Here is a 22,538-nt window from a genome sequence, read left to right as displayed (position 1 = left end):
CAAAAGGAAAGAGTCATGAGTCTCTATCCTTCACCTGTCGTCTTCCCTCCATCTTCATTGTCACCAGCACCTCCCACAGGGATGATACACTAGCTTCCAAGATGTACCCCTGAGTACAACACACAGTATAGTGTACAACACACAGTACCCAGAGTGATCTTTTTATGTCAATCTGAGTCTGTCACTCCTGTTTATAACCTCCAGTGGTTTTCCTCTAGACTTAGACAAAATCCAAGGATCAACACCCAGGCTACCAGGCCCCATGCAGCGTGTCCACCACCAACCTTTCTGACATCATTTGGTACATTCTCTCTGCAGTTCAGTACACTCCAGCTTTACTTGTCTTTGCTGATGCGACTTGACACAAGATGAACAGAACCTGGATCAGTGTCGGTCTGAGGAGCAAGGGTGAGTTAATGATCAGGGAGGCAAGTCGGAGGAGCCCTGGTCTCTCCATGCCTTTGACTCAGTTAAGTTTGGCAAGCCACACCAAGCCTTTCTGACCCTTAAAATTGGTTCTTAGTTCTCTTCCTCCATCATCTCCAGGTTCTTCCCACGCCAAGTCACCCAACACTATACTGATTTCATCTGTTCAGCATTTTTCATCTCCAATCCACTTCTTCTGACATCAACCTCCCTTTCCCTTGGGAAACTAGCTCTCCACAATTCTACATGAAAGGGTAAACATGTGGCCTGAACTAGGCCAGTTAGTTCCTTCTCCCTGAAGTCAAAACTTGAGCGGGAATGAAAAGCTGTTGTATTAGCATGGGATCATCCAGTGATAACACCTCAGAGAAACATGTCCCTGTCATTGTGATTCCAGAAATCCATGGACCAGGCCTGGTTCTTATCCTTCCCAAAACATACTTGCCCTTAGTTCAATTTTTTAAGCTAAGCAATAGCCTTCATTTAGATTCCTTTCCTTGCCTAAATCAAACACAGTTAGTTTCCATTGTTTGCAGAGAATACCAACCACATTACCAAGAAACAACCACTTGTCATGCAACAGCCTGTGTCTCCTTTGTTGCACACGAGCAAGATCAGCAAGGTTGGCAGTAATTACACATTGAAAACAACCACTTTCTTGATCCCCACTTTTCCAACCATGACTATTCATGGCCAACTAGGACCACTTTGTCATGTACAACCCCTTTAAAAACCTTTCTGAAATTGTCTGAATCACATGTCCAAGTTGAGCAAGAGAGTCCAAATCACTGGAATCTCAACTGGCAATTCAGTTGAGATTGAGTTGGGAAACCAATTTGTCCAAGGTATGCATAGTTTTTGGTTCAACTAGAGAGAAGCTAAGGTCTAGCTTAAAGATGTGCAGAAAAACAGATCTATGAAGGTAATCTGGGCTCTGTGCAGGATGGATATGAAAGCACAAGAATTTAGCCAGAGTACACAAAAGCAAACTAGAGCTTGTAAAGGACCAGGTATATAAAGGACCATAATGAAATATGGCCAAGAGAGGCGTGAGATTATGGAGGGCAAATCAGAATTCCATGGGATTGCTTACCTAAGAATCAATAAGCAGAAACTTTACTAAACTACTGAACCTATGAGTTCAGCACTGTGCTGAAAACTTCATAGTCAAAAGAATTACAGAAAATAGGCATATATCCTATTTGAAGAGATAAACCAAACTCTTTGAACACTAGTAGCATGTGTCTAGTTACATTGAACATGTTCTAACTACAGAGATCAACATGGGCTATTGAGAAAAGAGAAGGTGCATGAAAAGCTGGGAGTGAGCTGGGCTCTGAGATGAGATGAAAATTTAGATAAATGGTGGAGAGAAGAGAGAACACTAGCAGCAAGATGGATGTGTTGGCAAGCCATAGATCAGTACTGTGGAGCTAAGCAAAAACCTTCATGGAGGAAGGATCTCCTCTCTTACGGAATAGCAACATTAATCTTCTGAGCCCCTGCTGTGGGCCAGACCTTGAATGAAGCTGAACATGCAGTTCATTTAATCCTTGCAGCAGTAGCTCTGGGAAGTAGATATTATCATTTCCATCACACATCTGAAGAAATCAAAGCCCAGAGAGGTTAGGGAATCTGTCCAAGGAAGCAGCAAAGCTGGAACTAGCAACTAGCATCCAGGTCTGCATACTGCGAAGGCCTTTCCTCTTTACACTACAGTATCTTGGATACTTCCTAGGCTCTTTCCAGGGGCTCTATTATGTGTTTTTAGATTTATTCAATAGGCTGGGTTTGGCCAAAACTGTTTTCTTGTGCTAAACTTAAGGCACTAAGAAGACTTCGACAGCTGGCTTATTCCTGCATCTACCCCTTCTCAATCTTTCTCCCCTTGGACCCCACCCCTACTTAAATGGGTCTGGATATTTCCCTAGTCCCTGCATCTGCAGGGTCATCAGAGTGCTCTTGATAAGAATTCTGTGCTACTGGACCCCTGAGAGGCTTGGCATGCTGCTCAAGAGTATAAGAAGAGACTTTCTACTGAGGCAAATGCTGAAGAAAAGAGGCACCTATGACACAAATTATGGTTTTAAACATTATTTAAACCTATAAAATCATCTGTAGTATTTGGTTTCTGATCCCAAGTGACCTAAACCACAAAGGCTGCAAGTGTCACTGAAAATTCATTTTAAGTTTTCCCAGTTAACAAAAATAAAAAATAAATCTGTTCTCTCCTAATATTCTCCTAATAGTCATGTCTGTCCCAAAGTAAGATTCAATTGTTACTAAACAAATAAAGCCAGAGAAACAGTAGGTACTATTACTTGTCTCGCAAATTATATAAACTTATCACTTTCTGCCAATTACAAGCTTAATAGGGGATCACTAGCAGGGAAACTTGGAAAGTAAAAGCACAAAAAATATGTTTTAATCACCTGTAATTCATCTCCCCCCAAAATTACCACCACTAAAATATGGATTTATGTCTTGCTAGTATATGTTTCTGTAAATAATTACATATTAAGCAAAAATAGGAACATCTTGTGATACTGTTATGCAACTGCTTTTTTCCACTTATAAATAGATCATGTCCCCATGTTAATAGTCACATAAAACATGGTTTTAGATAAGGTATCTATCATGAAATTTAGTGGGTTTTTGTTTTGTTTTGTTTTTGTGTTTTTACAGGGTGATGGTATGTCCCCTAGGGGCCATGTAGAAAATCTGGGGGCTATTTGTGATTATTACAGAAGCTGGAGATGTCTACTGGCATTCTGTGGGCTAGAGCCAAAGGTGTCAGAGTCCCTGACATAAATGAGGCATCCCACACAACAAAGAATTTTTCCATCCCCCACATGACTTCCAAATGTCCTCTGGGAATGTTAGAGCCAGAAGCACTTTGCCCTTAGCACGATGTGAACTAGAACACCATGAAGGCTAGTGGATGAAACAGAAATATCTAGTGAATACACAAGGAAGGGGAAGAGATTAAACTGGATTGTCTCCAACATTCCACCCAGAGCCACCATCCTATGATTCCAACACATACAGAAATCTAGCCACATGAATTTATCTAGTTCTCTCAAAGTTACTAGTTGTCTATTATATTCCTATCTTCTTCCATGATCGGACAACTGAAAATTGTATATCCCTTTTTTTTTTAAACAAGGTCTCACTCCGTCATCCAGGCTGGAGTGCAGTGGCATGATCTCAGCTCACTGCAACCTCTGCCTCCCAGGTTCAAGTGATTCTCATGCCTCAGCCTCCCAAGCAGCTGGGATTACAGGTGTGTGCCACCATGCCCAGCTAATTTTTGTATTTTATTTTTAGTACAGATGGGGTTTCACCATGTTGGCCAGGCTGGTCTCAAACTCCTGGCCTCAAGTGATCTGCCTGCCTCAGCCTCCCAAAGTGCTGAGATTACAGGTGTGAGCTGTAATCTCAGTGTGCCTGGCTAAAAATTTAAATCTTAAGTTTCATTTCAGTTAGCTACTCCAAATCCTATGCCTAGACAACTTTGACTTTTAAACACAAACCAAGAAAACTATAATGGATGCACATAAAGATATTGTTTTTAAGATGTTTACTACAGCAATAAATACAAATATAAATCCTATAAGTAACTGCAATATCAAATACTTTAGATTTCATTAAAATAAATGATAGTATATCCATAAAAGGAAATAGAGTCATGTATCCCTTAGTGATGGGGATATATTTTGAGAAATGCATCCTTAGGATATTTCATTGTTGTGCAAACACCAGAGAGTGTACTTACAGAAACCTAGATGGTATAGCCCACTACACACCTAGGCTATATGGTATAGTCTAATGTTTCTAGGCTGCAAACCTCTACAGCATGTTACTGTACTGAATACTGTAGGCAACTGTAATACAGTGGTATTTGCATATCTAAACATACAAAGGTACAGTAAAAATATGGTATTTTAATCTTATAGGACCACCATCATACATGTCCATTGTTAACTGAAATGTTATTATGTGGTACGTGACTGTATTTTACAGCCATTACATATGTTATAGTGTATTTTATGATATGGAAAATATAATATTAAGCAGGACAAACAAGTTACATAGCAATGTAATACAATTACGTATAACATAATGTAATATACAGCAATGTATAATATAATGTAACATACAGCAATGTAATTATGTATAATATATTCTTAGAGACAAATTTATATATGTGTATGTATGTATACATCTATCTAATCCCAAAAATGTTTTAATCTAGCATTAATAATATAAGAAAAAATACATATGGAGAGTTGAGTAGGAGCTCTCTGTGTATGTGTATGTCACTATACATAACGTGTGTGTGTGTGTGTGTGTGTAGTATTTAACGTAAATCTTGGAAAGGAATACCTCATTGACAAATAACTATAACAGAAATATGGGAGTAGCCATGACTTCATTGGGAAGATGAAGAGTAAGTTAAAGATTAGCCCCATTCTAGTGGCCTCAGGCACACTGAACACTTAACCAGCTGGTCAAAGTTCTAAATTAGGTTTAAATTTATACATTCTCTGTCTCCTATAATCATTATTGAAATTTCTCTTAAACCTATTTTATGTTAAGCCAAGAAACTTTCCAAGATGTTCGGATGTTAAGGACAAAGTTTCCTGTTTGGTCCCCTAGAAATATAATTTCTAACAGAGGCCTATAATGATACCAAAGCTTGCAAAACATGTTTCTTATAGAAATTGTATGTTAGAATATTTGTTATGGAAAATTAAATTTGTTCAATTTAGCCATAAATGAATAATCATCAACCTTGTGATAATTAACCTACTGCTTATTACTCATCTTACTGGTCTTATGTAGAAAAGCACACTGCTATACATGATTATTGTATAATCATAATGCATTCTTATCTAGCTTTCTATTCTAGGATTGGCTTGAAGTAAATAGTGCTTCTAGCAGATTTAAAGCCCAATGCATCCAGAAGCCCCTTTCATACACAATTTCTCTTTATAACATTGAAACAATAGCAACAATATAAGAATGTGCATTACAATGATAATAGTGGTTATATCTGGGAGGTAAGATAACAAGTCATTTTTACATCCTTGGGATTCTCTATATTTTGCAATGTTTCACTTATTTTATTATTAGTAGTAGTGGTAGTAGTAGCATTTTGAATGAGAGAATGTCTCTAAGTTTCCCTTTTATCGTTATGCCAAATTATTAGTGAAAGTGCTAACAATTTATCAAATGACCAAGGGTAATCTCCTTTAAAAAACAACAAAAAAGGAGGATTTCATTTCCAAAATAATCAAGCGTGAGCTCTTTTTTCAATCAGCAGTTTACGAACTGGGTGTGGGATTTTTGTGCTCTACAGCAGGGGAGGGGGAATTATTTTTATCTGTATCTTCAGGATCTCGTATTCTTAAGCTATAGCCTTCCCATGTCTAATCTTTTAAATATCTAGAGTGTTGAGCATTTTTGATGTTAGAGCCAGAAGAAGCTCCAGAAATCATTTGACCCAAATTCCTTATGTTAGAGGAGGGGGCCCAGGAATTTGAGTGAAATGACCATGGTCACCTGATAGATGTGAGATAAGACCCTGGATCTCTTCATTTGAATGTTCTTCCCTTCCGCCAGGTTGTTTCTGCATCCACGGAGGGAGGCAGTGGGTGTGGGCAGTGAAGGAGAGCCTTCCTTTCCAGCTCCCTTTCTATGTGGGATACTCAATATGAACTAGGTCAATACCCACTCATTATCCAGCCGTATACCAGGGAGTCTCAAAGCACTGTGAAGGCAAGCTGTTTTTTATCTCTACCTCATCCCTGCTCCCCTTTTAAAAGAAACAAAACAAAACCCTAGGAGCACCCTAATGAGGAAGGAGAAGAACATCCTAGAAATATGCAGAGATCAGGTACAGTCCAAGAAGGGAGATATGTCTTTTGTATTATTAATACTAAAAATCTCAGTGCTCATTCTCTTATTCATTCTGTCTCTGTTTAGCAGAACTCATTAAGACTCTGCTTACTTCTATGAAAAACATTTAAGTAAGAAACAATTAGCTATTCAAACACACACACACACACACACACACACACACACATACTGTCTATCTCAAAAACAAAAGATGAAAGGATTTATCCCCCATAGAAAAGTTGCTGCCAACAAAACTTCCTCTTTCTATAAAGCAACAAAGCCCACAGCTTTCTCTTTCATCTGGAATGTCAAAAAATAGTGGAGGCCATCCAAGGCCATTATCCTTGCTAAGGATCTTCAACCTCCTGTAACATGGGAATCTGGATGAAGAGGCCAATGAACTGGAACTTACAATGTAACCACCAACCTAATTAACAGTAAGACAATGCTATAGAATAGCTCCTGTTTATACAGACAAGGTCTTTAACAACATTAAAGGTTTAGTGCCATCATAAATTTTAATACAATATTTTAAATATAAGTGAGTTATTATCAAAAGTAAATTTACTTAGCTTAGTAAGAATTCCCCAACTGCATTAATATTCTCTTACATTCATAAATTTCCTTTTGTCATATCTGAGGGTTTACAGGATTGGCACTGGATTTAGCTCTAAAAATCAGTCAAACTAATGCATATTCATTAAGTGGCAACTCAATACAGATTGATGGTACTAATCTTGGTTCTATTATCAAGGGAAGAGAGAACTTGAGCAAATCACAGCCTCACTGGGTGTCAAATAAGAAAAAGAGAGTTGTATTAAATGATTACTAAGGTTTCTTCCAGCCCTAACTAACTGCAGTTCTTTAATTTTACATGTTTTGAAAATACCAGGTACTGAGGAGTATGCCAGAGTAGTATAATAACCCACCCCTTCCACTCATGCACTGAAAGTCCACATTAAAATGAAAACATGTCATCTGGGGAAAAGATGGCATTAAGACAATATCAGCCATCACCATATGATAAGACATTTTCATCCAGGAGGACTTAGCTCCAGGGAGCTACAGAGTCCCCAGGAGCAGCAGTTGCCAGGAAGAAAAGGATTGAAGCAGGCATTATAAATCAAATGCCTATAGAAGCTCGGCAAAGAGCATAAATAAATGAGGAGAGCTATGTAGGAATTGTGAAAAAAATTGAAATCTACTCCTCAGCTCCAGCTAGTTGTTGCCTTGGAGGAATGTAGGCCCTGGGTTATCCCTCCTTTAGACTCTTCCAAAGAAAGCCAAAAATCTGTAAAAACTCTTGATTTTAAAATGTCGATTCAAAATAGTTTAACTTTGTACAAGCCAAATATGTCTCCACACCAGATACACCTGTAGGACACCAAATTTGAGACCTCTAATGTGTGGCACTGTAAGGCCAAGGAATATAATACAGGGAAGGGCGGGGCATGGCAAATGGGAGGAAGGGTGCAGTGAAAGAAGATGGAAGTGGCTTTAACTGTATCTGAGGTTGGCTCTGTTAAGGGAAATCAGAAGAGCAAGCCAGCTTGGAAGTAGAAAGACATTAGGACAAGGGTTCTGTTAAAAGAAAAACTTTAGCTGAATTACATTTAAAAGCGTTTAATTGAGCAAAGCACAATTCGTGAATCAGGCATCCTTCCCAGCCAGAGTAGGCTCAGAGACTCCAGCGCAGCCACATGGTGGAAGAAGAGTTATGGACAGAAAAAGGAAAGTGACATACAGAAAATAGAAGTGAGGTGCAGAAACAGCCGGATTCTTTACAGCTCGGCCTTTGCCTTATTTGAACATGGTTTGAACAGCTGGCCACCTTTGGCCACAACTTGGTGATTGGCACAAGAGTAGGCTACAGTCTGTATACAATTCCATTTAGGTTATAGTTCACAATGTACAGAGAAACCTTTAGGCTGAACTTAAAATATGTAATGAGGCAGCTTTAGGCTAACCTTGATTTAACAGTTCTGAATCTTCTCTGGAGTCATGTGTTTTCAAACTTGGAGGTAGAAAGACATTAGGACAGGGTTTCTAAATATTTTCTGGGGTTATATGTGCCATATGAGAGTCTGATAAATGTTTTAGAGATTTTCACTAGAAAAAAATAAACATACATGTAGTGGACAGAATAATAGCTCCCCAAAGATGTCCGTGTCTTCATCATTGTTGCTCCTCTGCCACCTTACCTTATGTGACAAAAAGGACTGTGAAGATGTAATTAAGGACCTCAAGATAGGGAAATTATCTGAGTGAGCCCAATCTATTCACATGAATCCTTAAAATCAAAAAGTGTTTCTCAGCCATGATCAGAGGGAGATGTGACTACGGAAGAATGATCAGAGAGATGCAATGTTAGTGGCTTGAAAATAGAGGAAGGGACCATAAGCCATGGAATGTGGGCAGCCTCTGGAAACTGGAAAAGGTATGGAAATGGATAGATTCTTCCCTAGAACCTCTACAAATGAATGGAGCCCTGCCAACACCTTTTTTTTTTGGCCCAGGGAGACATATGTAGGACTTCTATCCTATAGAACTATGAGATAATAAATTTGTGTTTAAAGCCACAAGTTTGTGGTCAGTTATTACAGTAGCAATAATAGAGTATATATACACAGACACTTGGGCAAACACATTCATAGACCTTCCTGAGTCTCATCCTCTAAATACATAAAGGATCCTTGTGCTCAAAAGAGCCCAATATACAACATGAGGACTCTGAGAGCTGTAGGTATGAAACTATTTGGCATTCGTGAAAAGATCAATGCCCACCTCATGACCTCAATCTGCTCCAAAGTCTCACCTCTACAAAGATGGATTAATTTTCTGAAGACTGACTACTCCTTCGAGTCTCACCCAAATGATGTGTGACCCCAAGGAGTAAGGTGGCCTGTTGCTACAGAGAGATCTTTCTTCCTTTTCTTACAGTGTTCATTATGTTAATAGCATTCTCCCCAACCCACTGCCCCAAAGAAGGTGGCATTTTACACCTGCTGAGACTTAGCCTGGCTTATTCCTTCACTCTGAATCAGACCTAGGTCTGGAGTGTCCCATCACAGTATCATGTCTCTATCAAGATTCTATTTGGCATGATATGTCCAAACCTGGCCAGATGCCTGCTTAAAACAGAAGAGGAAGGTTATCAGGAATATGAGCTACCTGATTCAAAGTTATTTTTAGCCTTGGATCTCATTTCACTAGTTCATCAAATTTCACAATCCCTGTAATATTTCGAGATGGATTTTTTTACAGTTCCATTAGAATGTCCCTTGGTGATGTCACCATGGTTGTGATAAATAATTGTAGTTTAAAAGTTACTTAACTAAGAGTACTAGACATAACTGCCCTCACAGCACTCCTGATATGTGACTTAGCACCAGATCCTGCGATTGCTGACAGCAGTGCACAGAACAGTCTGGAATGTTGCTAGGTCAGAAGGCTCAATTCTGTGAAAGTGGGACATGAAAGATGGGAGATGGGGAGGAGAAAAAGACAACAAGGTATTTAGGATCCTACGAAGGTTTGCTAAGGGGCAGAGGAAGAGAAATACAAAATGGGATACACAACGGTTTTAAGTTTACTGAACATCAAGCATCTTTGAGAAGGTTAATTGCTAACACCATTTTCCCCTGTTGGTCTCTGTTAAATATCTACCCCTACAGGACCACCATACATTCCATACACAAGCATGAATGACTTTTTTTTTTTGGTTTTTATTTGTTTTGTTTTGCTTTTATATTATTTTGAAATATGCATGGGAATAATAGTTGACTTTCTTCTTGCTGAGAGAGATAGTCATCAGGCTGGTGGGTCACTGACTAAATTGATTCCAGTAGCCAAAAAATAGCTTTCTTACAATAATACCTCAAAGAGGAGGGAGAATGTCCTGATTACTGGAGAAATTACAAGGCTGAATCCAACAGGTATTACCTGAGGTCAGGTAAGAGTAAACACATAAAAGAAGTCAGCTTGTGAAGAGGGTTATAAAAGGTGCCCATGAATCCGTCTGGATAGGGAAGCACCTTACCTTTGAGGTCCCCTCCAACCTTTTGAGGTTCTATTATTCTAAATTTAGTATATTGGATATTTAAAAGTACAACTGCATAGCACAGCCAATCTTCTCTGTAGTTGTTGATTTAGACTGTGCTGCCTTAGAAAAACAATTCTAAAGGTCAGGCTCAGAAGCACAGCCCTCCCTTTCCACTGAGTGAGGGCTATGATTACACTGTACACAAGATCCTACAAAGACAGCTGACACAACTAGCGGTTGAATTCTTTCTTCTGTTTATTTCCAGAAGAGACTTTCCATAGACAGCTGCAATGCCAGGCTCCCATCAGAACGTCATGCCAACCTTTCTGCAGGCTGCTTTCCACCCACATCCTTGCCCTGGATCCAGGGCTGTCTCCAGCAGGTCTAGCAGGCTAGAGAGGCCATCCTGGGGCTATGTCAGGGCTAAGGTCACTGGAAGACACTTGGGTCAGCACAGAATCTGCACCTGCTATGCTGCAATCAGACATTTGTGGGTTCAAATTCTGGCTCAGTCCTTTTCACTTGTGCAACATCAGGCAAGTGCCTTAATATCTTTCAGACTATGAGTACACAGCTTTATGAGAAAGTAGAGAACGCTAAATGAGAGACCACGTAAAAATCAGTTGGTATGGTGCCTACATGGTCATCACAAATTTATCACTATCACAAAGGAAAATCTAATTCCCTCCAGCATAGAATAAAGAATAAGAATAGATGAGATCAGCATTTCTCTCCAAGGGCAGGGCCTGTCTCCACTTCCCCCTGAGCCTTAAGGTAGATTATTTTCAAATGGAAGACAGAGAAAGTAGGTCATTTACATTTATCTTAAACTCACTCAGCGATTCCTCTTCTAGGCCCCTTTAAGCAGCTTTTCTGACTATAAGGAATGCCAGCAAAAGTCAGAAAGCCTTGCCTCTTGTGTGGGGGTGGCAAGCACACAGTTGGCATTTCTGAGAAAGGAACCACAAGCACAGAATAGCTTCTGATAACAAAGGGCCCACCTTGGTTGAAGTTGCACTGTTTCTTGGCACTTGAAGGCATTGTTTTGTGGACTCTCACGAGCTGGTGTTCCTGCTCTCACCTGACACTCTGACTGGCTGGATACCACATGCTCTGTCTCCTGCAAGAAGAAACAGCAAAAGCAGATGAGCTGTCAACAGCAATCAGTTCCATAGCATTATTATGCTGGAAGTGGGTCTCGGGGCAGGGAAGCAGCAATGCATAACACATTCTGCTGATTGTAGTGTGGGAAGGGAGCCAATTCAGTGGTCCAAAATTTTAAAAGCTTCTATCAGTCAGTTGCTGCAAGATTACAGAATAAAGACAAAAATCATAATAATAAATCTTCTGTCCAAAAGATATGGTATAGCCATACAATAAGAATTTTACAGACATTAAAAATGATGTCATGGAAGAATACTGAATGAATAGATACATCTGAAAAGATAATTCATAGAAGAATATTTATAGTATAGGCTTATTTATGCAAGAATAAACATATGTATGAATGTTCACACATACTCACACACACACACACACACACACACACCCGCCACACACGAGATTGGAATAAGTTGAACCAAAATCTTAACTGTGACTAACTCTGAGACGTCACGTTTATTTATTTTTGGGAGCCCATATATATTTTCTAAGTTTTCTACAATAAACATTATTTCTATAATAAGAGAAAAATTTAAGTTCATCTGAAAACTAAAGAACAAATCATTTCTATGAATTCCAGATCTCAAGAGTCCTCGATATCTCTCCCCTCATCCTGCCACCACTCCCTCATACACACACACACACTATTGCTATTGGCTACATTGCATCTAAAGAAACCACAATGTGGGTTATCCATGATGTAATTGGTCATTAATTTAGAAAAACTCCAGAGTGCTAAACACTCTACAGAATAAACACATCAAAACTAAAACTAATCTGGATTCAATACAAAGACATGCATACATAGCAAAAATGAAAGATTTATATATATCCAACAGTTCCACTACTATCATCTTTGAGCCATGTCAAACCTCTAACTGGAAAACTTTCTTTATAATAAAACAGCCCTTCTTTAACCTAATAAATGAGATACTAAAACAAAAATCTGTGAGAAATTCAGTAGCTCCAAGTGGCTACCATCATACAGGCAAATTATTCAAGCAATGCAGTGAATTTGGGTCTTCTGCTGCAATATATTATGGTCACAATAGAGACCCAGCTCCTCTATTAAGGGTGTGGGTTGAAGTCAGTACAAGTGTCAATGTGTCAGGTGTCTTAGAAATCATGTTTCCAGCACACTAGAAAAAAATGGTGAGGCTTTTTGCCAAGAGGTCATCATCACAAGCCTTTACAACAAAATCATATGAATGTCTTCATATGAAAGGGGTAAAATGGGAACAGCTGGGCAGAGCTGTGGGAAAAAAAGAATTAGCCCTATCAAGATCCTCTCTTTAATTCTTTGAAGCCTCCAGCTTCAGATAAGAAGACACTCCACATGAAAAGTTTCCATTAGTATGCACTAGTTCCCTAGACTTAGTAGTTGCTTGAGAAAAATTCTACAGCTACCAGAATACTGGTCAAATTCTCCCACACAATGGTTTTCATGTGAGACAGAGTTCTGCTTGCTACTTGCTCAGTGTATGAGCTTGGCTAAATTACATAAGTTATCTGGGCTCAGTTTCCTTTTCTGTAAAATGAGGATAATACCATCAATTCCACAAGTGCCTGCCAATTGGAGGCACACAGCAGATATGAACTACTACTGACAACAATATTGCTTTTATAAAAATTTTCTTAAAGCTCAATATTCTGAACCTAGTGCTCAGGTAATCCTTGCAGAATTAACCCAAATGAGTTCAGCAAAAGAAAACCTATTTTTGTGGTGGAATGCTTATTTCACATTTCTATACTAATAGCAATATTATTTTAAACATTATATTCAGAAGCCTCAATAGATGTAGGCATTAAGAAATGGCCCCTCTGAACTCTAAAAGGTTTAAACCAAAAATGCCCATTTTATTAAAACTTCATCCTTTTAGGAAAGAGTAGTGTTTGATTTTTTTTTTTTTTGAAAATAGTATTTTATCTAACTCTTTGAATCTTCAAAAGTTGAGAAGGGTTAGAGAGGCCAAACACTGTTGGATTCCCTTGGACCTAGGATGTATCTTAGATATGAATAACAAGAATGTTAGAGAAAGTGCCTCCTTAATATGCTTAGATCAGAGATCTCAAAGGACTGCAAGAGAAGAACTCTTCTCTAAAATGGAAAGATAAGGAGTATTTGGACACAGCTGATTATCAAGTCCCTGAATTAAATGGGGAAAAGAGTGGCACTGTCACCTATGTTTCTTTTCCCCACCAAGAATTTCAAACCTCAAGATGGTAGGGAGAATTGGGGAAGACTAAGTAAGGAGTCTGGTACAAATCATCCTGAATACTGATGAATGGAACAGGCTCTGATGTGATATGTATGTGTGATTGTCATGACAGGCTGCCCTTCCCGATGCCAAAAGTTAGATCATGAAAGTTCTGATCTACAAGCCCCCCTCAGATCAGAAACCCAAGCACAGCCTTTCTTAGAAAATACCGAATTTATTCTTCCTTCCAGAGATCCTTATGATCTTGGAAAATATTTCACTCATAAGAAAAGGAATAAATATTTCTGGTTTAGTTCCTTCCACTCCATTATCTCCTCATGGAATGACCACCTGTGGGCAAATGGCCCCAGCAAAGCTCACATGGGAATCAATGAGCCTTCAGATGCTTCTAATTTCTAGGCTTTAAGTCTTCTAGCTGATACCCCAGACAGCCTGAAGCAGACACAGACCTCCCTAGTGTGCCCTAGGTGAGTTCCTGACCCACAGAAACCATGAAAGATAATATGTGATTATTGCTATTTTAAGTTTTGTGGTTATTTGTTATGCAACAATAGATAACTAAAACACATTACCTTTCCTGTATTCTAAGATACCATCATTTATAAACCATCATTGGTTTGATTACATAACAGTCTTTTAGGAAAAAAATAATGCCACATTAAATGCATCCATCAATTTTAAGAAACGTTCAAAAATGAGAAAGGTGAAATTTTGAACAGATGTGTGCATTGGCATTAAGGAATGACAGAGCATGCCTAGGACAGCCTGGCATGTAACGACACAAGACGTCCCGACGCAAGTACCTTACAGGGAATAGGGGAGGAAAACCCAAGCCTTAGTTGACCAGCTTTAAAAAATAATTTCATGTTTTCTCTTAAAGAAAGAAGACAGAAGAAATGGGGATATCATCTTATTGAATTAATAGAACAGTAGCTTTCAAAGGTCTTGTGCTGCCAGCTGTCATTTATTCATAAAGTTATAAAGGAAAGAGTACAAAACAAGAATAGTAGTACTCAATCAAATGTATCTGCCTCTATAAGAGATTTAGCCAGATGCATGAGAGGCCAAGGCTTACTTCCTTGGTAAGCCCATTTCTCTGCTTCAATTGGACTCCACCACCTGATGAAGGTTAACTAGGGCTGCCAAAGAAAGTCCTTAGAGTAAATAACATATTTGTAAAAGATTGAGAGTTAACATTTTTGTCCCCATCCCCCCCCCAAAAAAAAGGTGACAACATCAAGAAAGGAAATAAATAACACATTTCATTACCTTTGCCCATTTAATCTTCATCACTCTGTTTAGAATCGGCTGTAACATTCAGCTCAAAAATTCTAGAACATTAAAGTAGGGTATGTATTCTGAAATAAATAAGATATACTTTTACCTAAAAAAACCACTATTATATACCAAGCATTTTTATAGTTGAAAGGGTTATAGAGAAGTGAATAAGACATTCTTGCCCCCAAAGAATTTTAAAATCTACTGTTTGACACAGACTGACGGGTGAGAGAGCAGATTCTAACTTTTACTTCTGTGTTAATGTGTCTGTCAAATGGTCAGATCCAAACTGACCAAGGGGAATGAGGGAAGAAGCCAAAAGCCTCTGCTCCATGCTTGGTCTTTCTGCCACCTGGCCAAGCGTAGCCCAGATGGGCACCTGGAAGAAAAGGCATCCCTCATCTTTTCCTGTTCCCAGCCATCTTCATCTACCTTCCACCTCACCCCTAGTATGTCCCAAGTCCACCTCAGTGGGGTGATTTGTTGGTTCGCTGCCAAATGCAGGGACCATCAAATTGACTACGTTCTGAGATAGTTCATAAGAAAGCTGTCCATGAAGCAAACATAATTTAGGCTATTTATCTCATCCAGGTGCAGAGGCTAGGAGAGTGTGCATGGTAACAAAAGGAAAGCTATAAACTCAAGAGGCTCAAAACTCAAACTTAGTTAAGGAAAAATTAGCTGCCCCTAAACCAGAATGGTGAAATATGATATTTTGCTCTCATTGCAATTTTAGTGAGTTCAGCTGACTCTTGTAGCACTTGAGATCATCTAGTTTTGATCAAATGGCATGGCCATTGCTTCAGGCCCTTCCAAGTTCCTCTATTTGTACAAATCCATGGCCATCAAGAAAAAAAACAAAACAAAACAATATTCCATTCTAATCCCACCATTCTAATCCCAGATCTTGCCCATCTTCTCTGTCTGAAAGTCAGAAATGTACATTTGGGCCTCAAGGATGTACACATCCTGTAAATCTTCCCTCCAGGATGTGGTCAATCAAAACATCAAATGTTCGTCTTCTCATACTTGAGGTTTTCTCTGTGTCCACTCTATCCCCAAATTGATAAAACTTTATTTTCTTCAACTACTGGATTAAATTTTAAATTTTAAATTAAATGGTTCTGTAGCTTAATCACTCTATTGTTAATGCCTTGCATTTATGAAAGTAAGTACTTCTCAAAATCTCTAATTAAGACATGATTAATATATCTGATAGCACTATAATTTGGAAAATCTTATATTTTCAGTTCTTAAGGTGAACAAGAGAAAGTGTTGTAACTCTACCCTATCTTACATCACCCAAGAGTCCCTTTTTTCTTAACCTTCACATATCTGTGAAAGTGACTTGATGTCCTTCTGAATAATTGGGGAATTTTAAAGATGTTTATACCCTGATAAAAGAAACTATTGCACTATTACATTCATGTCATAACTAGGGTAAAGAGGGTCCTGTACGAGTTGATTTAAATTTCCTTTCAAAAATGTGTGTCTATTATTTAAAATTTTCTGGCCCTTTAAGAAATAGGGAACCAAGAGAACAGTTTCTTCAGATCTATTTTTAAAACATTTCTGGCCATCTTACTCATTATTTCAACAAAGAAATAAAATAAATCATGGAAAAAGGCAGGCATAGGCTCAAAACCCACATATATCCATGAAGTAGGATGTCCTCTGATTCTATTTTTTTTTCTTTTTTTCTTTCTGGTTTTTTTTTTTTTTTTTTTTTGAGACAGAATCTTGCTCTGTCACCCAGGCTGGAGCACAATGATATGATCTCGATTCACTGCAAACTCTGTGTCCCAGGTTCAAGCAATTCTCCTGCCTCAGTCTCCTGAATAGCTGGGATTACAGGTGCCGCCACCACGCCCAGCTAATTTTTGTATTTTTAGTAGAGACGAGTTTTCACCAGGTTGGCCAGGCTGGTCTCGAACTCCTGACCTCAGGTGATCCACCTGCCTCGGCCTCCAAAATCCTGAGATTACAGTCATAAGCAACTGCGCCTGGACTGATTCTATTTTTTTAAGCTGTAATATATATTACCCAGTTTACTGCTTTGTTGTAAGACTTTCTAGTAGAAAACAGACATTCAATTATGCTGTCATATCATATATACTTTCCAAATCTAATAACATTCACTGAGCGCTTGCTCTGTAGCAGGTACTAAACTAGGCACCTTCTATGTACATTTTCTCATTTACTAGGAGGTAGGTTTTAGTCCCCCAGTTTTCCCCAGTGAGAAAAATGAAGTGAAGAAAAGGCAGATGACTTACTGAGGCCAGAAAGATTGCCTTTTATACATGAGGTGCCTTTCTGAAGACCTTGCAGAGTCTGACTGACATTTGTGTATTTTAAGACTATTCTCATGAGAGCGGATATTGAGTATTTCCATTCACCAGCTAATGTGGAAATATTTCAATAAAATCAATACAGCTTATAATTCAATAGGCCCAAACAGCTTTGATATACAGTTCTTGATCGATTTGGGAGAAATTGCATTAATTTGAGTTGTTTGCCTTAAAAGTGATTTAATACTTTATATTCAATACTTAATTAAAAATTGTATAAAATAGGACCACACCAGATGACATGACTGAGCTAGGGCACCCAGTTCCTAACTCCAATCTCCTAAACCCAAATCCAGAGTTCTTTCCATTATATATTCTAACCACCCACATTTACTATAGAACTGAGAAATATCCCATGCAAGTCAATGTGAATACAGTCACAGTTAAAATGGAACAGCTGCGGTGGGTGGTATTCAAGTGTTAAATCAATGGAGTATACACAAGAGTAAAAAAGAGAGTCATGAGGCATGCGAGTTTTCATTAGTATTCGTTTTTTCTCCTCTCTAGCATGTGGGTTAAAGGACACAGGGACTCTGAAGTGAGGGAGATTCATAAAAACCTAGTCTTCTCTCTAACGAGCTTGAGATTGGAGGCAGGGAGGCAGGATTTACCAGTTGTGAGACATAAGATAGCTGCCTTGAGTATTTTGACAATCAGCTAACCAAAATCTAGCTACCCCTCTCTAGGAATCCTTGCATTTCTCCTCCTGCCCCACTGAGGAGTTAGGCCTTGCACAGGTCTCCAACTCTCCAATTACAACACATTGCTAAGACTACAGAAGGCTCCAAACAGCAAAAAGCATGAAGGAAAGCAAAAGGCAAACAGTTTCTGATTATGATCACATTGCTTCACTCCCTCATAGCACTAGTATCTGTAACTACCATGCCTGAGCCCTGAAATATATCTACCCTGACCTTAGAACCAGCCTGATCCCTCACAGCTAATGAGATGTCCTAGACTTGACCACTGTAACTCCTAGGATTCATAAACTGGTCATCTCTGCAGCTTTATGGGATTCTTGGTTTTCTGACGACATTCATTCATCATTCAAATATTTGGTCCCTATCAGGGGCTACATTCTGTGCTCTTCCTAGTTCCTGCCCTCAGGGAGCTCACAGTCAAGTTAGCAGTGGCAACGGTGGTGGGGGATGGAAGAGGTGGCAAGACACAAACTATAAACAGGCAATTGCAGTATAGTATGATCAATGCTACAATAGGATAAGGACAAAGTGTGAGATGCTTTGAGAACGTATAGGAATGACACCAAGCCTAGCTCTTGGGAGAAGTATCACTGAAGTGGCCTAAAGGATAAATGAACATCAACTGGAGGAAACAGCATGAGGTGGAGGCAGAATGTATCAAGGCAAACATGTGTAAGTGAGAGCATGGAATGTTCAAGGAACTCTGGATGGGTGACTATGTTTAGAGTGAGAGTCAAAGGTGGGGATGGTGAACAACCAGGCAGGTGAGGCGCAGGCAGAAGCCAGATCATGTAAAACCTCTAAGTATGAAGACCTACTAGTCTTGAAGAGTTTGGGCTTTATTCCATTGGCAATGGCAAGCCACTGAATATTATAAGTAAGGCATGTTCAGATTTGTACTGAAAGAAATCATCTTGGGCTTGTGTGGCAAATGGATTAGAAGGTGAAGAGGAGGAATCAAAGAAGGAAGGATAGTTAGAAAGTTAGAGCATCCCAAGCAAGAGATGACTGTCACTTGGATGACAGAGGTGGTAGGCAGTATGGAGAATAACAAATTAGCTAAAAAGATATTAAAGAGATAGAAAGAATAGACCTGGTGATTGACAGGATGTGGTTGAATGAAAAAGAAGGACAGATGGTGATGCCAAATCTCTAAGTGGGAAAATGGGGTGAAAGCTATTGCTGCTCCATGAGATGGACACAGGAAGAGAAACAGTGTTCAGGGAGAGTTGGGTATGAAGGACCCATGCAGCATCTAAGTAGGCAATGATAAATAGAGGAGCTAGAATCTTAGAGACAGACTAGGGCTGGCAATACATATTTGAGAACGATCAGGAGGGTGACCAAAACCACAAGTCAGGTAACAAAATTCAGAGTAGGCAGAGAGGGAAGAGAAAACTTGGGAGAAAACCCTGGGGAATGCCAATATTTACGGCACTGATGGTATATTGTTAAATCAAAACTCAAGTTACAAAATAATGTATATATAGTAAGAACCCACAGAGAGAGGTGGAGGGGTAGATCAATATGTTTGTATATGTGTGTGTGTGTGTGTGTATTATTACTGTGCAGTTATGGTTTTTTATGTGGGATATGTTAATTTATAAGTTACTTAATTGCTTGAATTGTTTAATGAGTATGTGTTGCTTTTATAATCTAAAATAAGAATATTTCATTTTAAAACATTTAAGGGACAGGCAGATGGAAAGGATACTGCAGAGAAGACCAAGAAAGAGAAACAGGAAGAAAATGCAGTGGGTTGTCATGGAATCTTCAAGAAGGAAGCTCATTGCCTGACCCACTTGTTTCATAATGCAATGAAATGCTAAAGAATTTTAACTCCATAAGGAAAATCAGGGTAAGATAATAAAAGAAACATTAAATATTAGTAAAAGTACACTCAATAGTATGACTTCTGTCTTGTTCTTTAAAATAGGTGCCTCTGTTCCTTATGTTCTACTTGTGTTAAACTTTAATAAGGGAATACAATTTTCAAAAGCAAGCAATCAAAAATCATGGTTAAATGGAACAACTGGAGCAGTGAGTCAGCACCTATGAATATGGCACCACAAGCTTAAGCCTTTCTGCTAGAACTTATTCCTATGCATGGAGCAGAGGTATGATAAGAAAGCCCCTTTGTCAAGTCTGTCCTCACTTCTCAGCCACGTGGCCTCTCAGGTCTAGTATAGAAGCAAGTGAATTATTTTGACTTCAAAGGGTTACTATGATTTTAAAAACAGGAAATGCTAATTTCTGGGGAGTTTTTTGTTATTGTTGTCACTTCTTATTTGTTTATTTATTTATTTATTTATTTATTTTTTGGTAAGAGACAAGGTCTTGCTATGTTGCCCAGGCTGGAGTCTCCAACTCCTCGGCTCAAGTGATCCTCCTGCTTCAGCCTCCAAAACAGCCGGGACTACAGGCATACATTACCACGCCAGGCTTAATTTCTGTGATTTTAATATGAATTAAGAAAATATGTATATTTTAAATCATCTCCCTCTGAGCTGAGGTTTAAGATCCCTTAAATACCTCTTACTTGCACTTTGAGAGGCTGAGGCATGCAGATCACCTGAGGTCAGGAGTTTGAGACCAGCCTGGCCAACATGGTGAAACCCCATCTCTAGTAAAAATACAAAAAATTAGCCGGGCATGGTGGCACATGCCTGTAGTCCCAGCTACTCAGGAGGCTGAGGCAGGAGAATCGCTTGAACCTGTGAGAGGGAGGTTGCAGTGGGCCGAAATCACTCCACTGCACTCCAGCCTGGGTGACAGAGCAAGACTCCATCTCAAAAAAATAAATAAATAAAAATAAGGTTTAAAACTCTCTTACTTAAAAGACAGCACTACCTTCCTGGGAAAAGCCCACCTTTTATTCCTTTTTTGGGGGCTGAGAAGGCAAACAGCCTGTTGATACGGAATCTCTGCCATGTTATTTTCTGAAATTATTAAAGTATGTCTGTTATTCTTTGCTTTCAAATATCCCTCAATGTTTCATTTCTCAAGCTCCCTTGTTTGTTTTATTTAGTTTAGCAAGAATCACATTATTCTTCTATTTCCAAAGCAGTCATGAGAAAAATCCAAATTTACCATCACAAATATTACTTCAGCTACTAAAGCTGCTGCACTAACGCCACAGCTTTCAACACTAGGCTCTCCTTATATTCTTGTATCAACAAGGGATGTCTCTGCCTTTCCTTCTGCTGAACCAGTCATTGAGGATTTTAGAGCATGTCCAACTGTTCTCACAAAATGTGGAACAGTTAACAAAGGAGAATCATGTCATTCCAACATTCCCCTTTTAAAGACATTGTGGAAGCATCAGAGCTCTCCCATCTTACAATGAATGCATGGTTCTGTATTTTTTTTTTCTTTTGAGAGAGACAAGAGATGGCAGGGGAAATGAGAAAGGAAAATAGTATTGTATCAGAAAACAGAAATGCTGACATGGATTTCACTTTCATGCAAACCAATTTAAGGAACTTTTAAAAACTGGGATAAAAATAAGGAGGAAATGGAATATTATATACAGTGCTATCTCAAACTAAAAACAAATTAACAACTATAATAAAGCAAATCCTGACAAGAAAATTATTCTAAGATATCTAAAGAGAATAGACATTTTGAAAATAGTGATATCTTGTGATGCCTAGGACTCACTTGCATGTTAATGGTAATTCAAATATGTCAAGACTTACTGGGTATATACCCAAAGGATTATAAATCATGCTGCTGTAAAGACACATGCACACGTATGTTTATTGCAGCACTATTCACAATAGCAAAGACTTGGAACCAACCCAAATGTCCAACAATGATAGACTGGATTAAGAAAATGTGGCACATATACACCATGCAGCCATAGAAAATGATGAGTTCATGTCCTTTGTAGGGACATGGATGAAGCTGGAAACCATCATTCTCAGCAAACTATCGCAAGGACAAAAAAACCAAACACTGCATGTTCTCACTCATAGGTGGGAATTGAACAATGAGAACACATGGACACAGGAAGGGAAACATCACACACTGGGGCCTGTTGTGGGGTGGGGGGAGGGATACCATTAGGAGATATACCTAATGTTAAATGACGAGTTAATGGGTGCAGCACACCAACATGGCACATGTATATATATGTAACTAACCTGCACGTTGTGCACATGTACCCTAAAACTTAAAGTATAATAATAATTAAAAAAGACTTTAATGTTAGATAAACAGTAATACTCCAGTATACCCTCAGTAATACCCAAGGTGCTAGATGTGGGGAATGAGGTTCCACAAAGGTGCAAAATATTAGCTCCTCTTAAAAGGTCTCTAGCTACAATGTCAGCATAAAGCAGGACAAACTCTACAGTGGCCAACTTTCATTTTATCAAAGGCTGCTCAAATAGCCTCTATGTCTAATTTCCCAACTAACAGTCATCAGGGCTGTTTATTGCTAAGTCTTTTATCAGACTCT

General features: G+C 38.8%; 1 protein-coding gene across 6 annotated transcripts in view; it reads right to left on the bottom strand.

Moving 5' to 3' along the window:
• The window catches only part of FAM13C (family with sequence similarity 13 member C), a 123,012-nt gene that overhangs the window by 72,725 nt on the left and 27,749 nt on the right, over nucleotides 1-22,538 (bottom strand). For all 6 annotated transcript variants that reach the window (XM_024253896.3, XM_024253895.3, XM_024253894.3 and 3 more), the window contains one exon: nucleotides 11,371-11,489. In XM_024253896.3, the coding sequence (XP_024109664.2) occupies nucleotides 11,371-11,489 (119 nt within the window). The remainder of the gene's footprint in view (nucleotides 1-11,370; nucleotides 11,490-22,538) is intronic.

Source organism: Pongo abelii, chromosome 8 (genome assembly GCF_028885655.2).
Source record: "Pongo abelii isolate AG06213 chromosome 8, NHGRI_mPonAbe1-v2.0_pri, whole genome shotgun sequence".
Classification (NCBI taxonomy): domain Eukaryota; kingdom Metazoa; phylum Chordata; class Mammalia; order Primates; family Hominidae; genus Pongo; species Pongo abelii.
The sequence above is the reverse complement of the archived record's forward strand: the minus strand, read 5'-3'. Positions and strand labels throughout refer to the sequence as shown.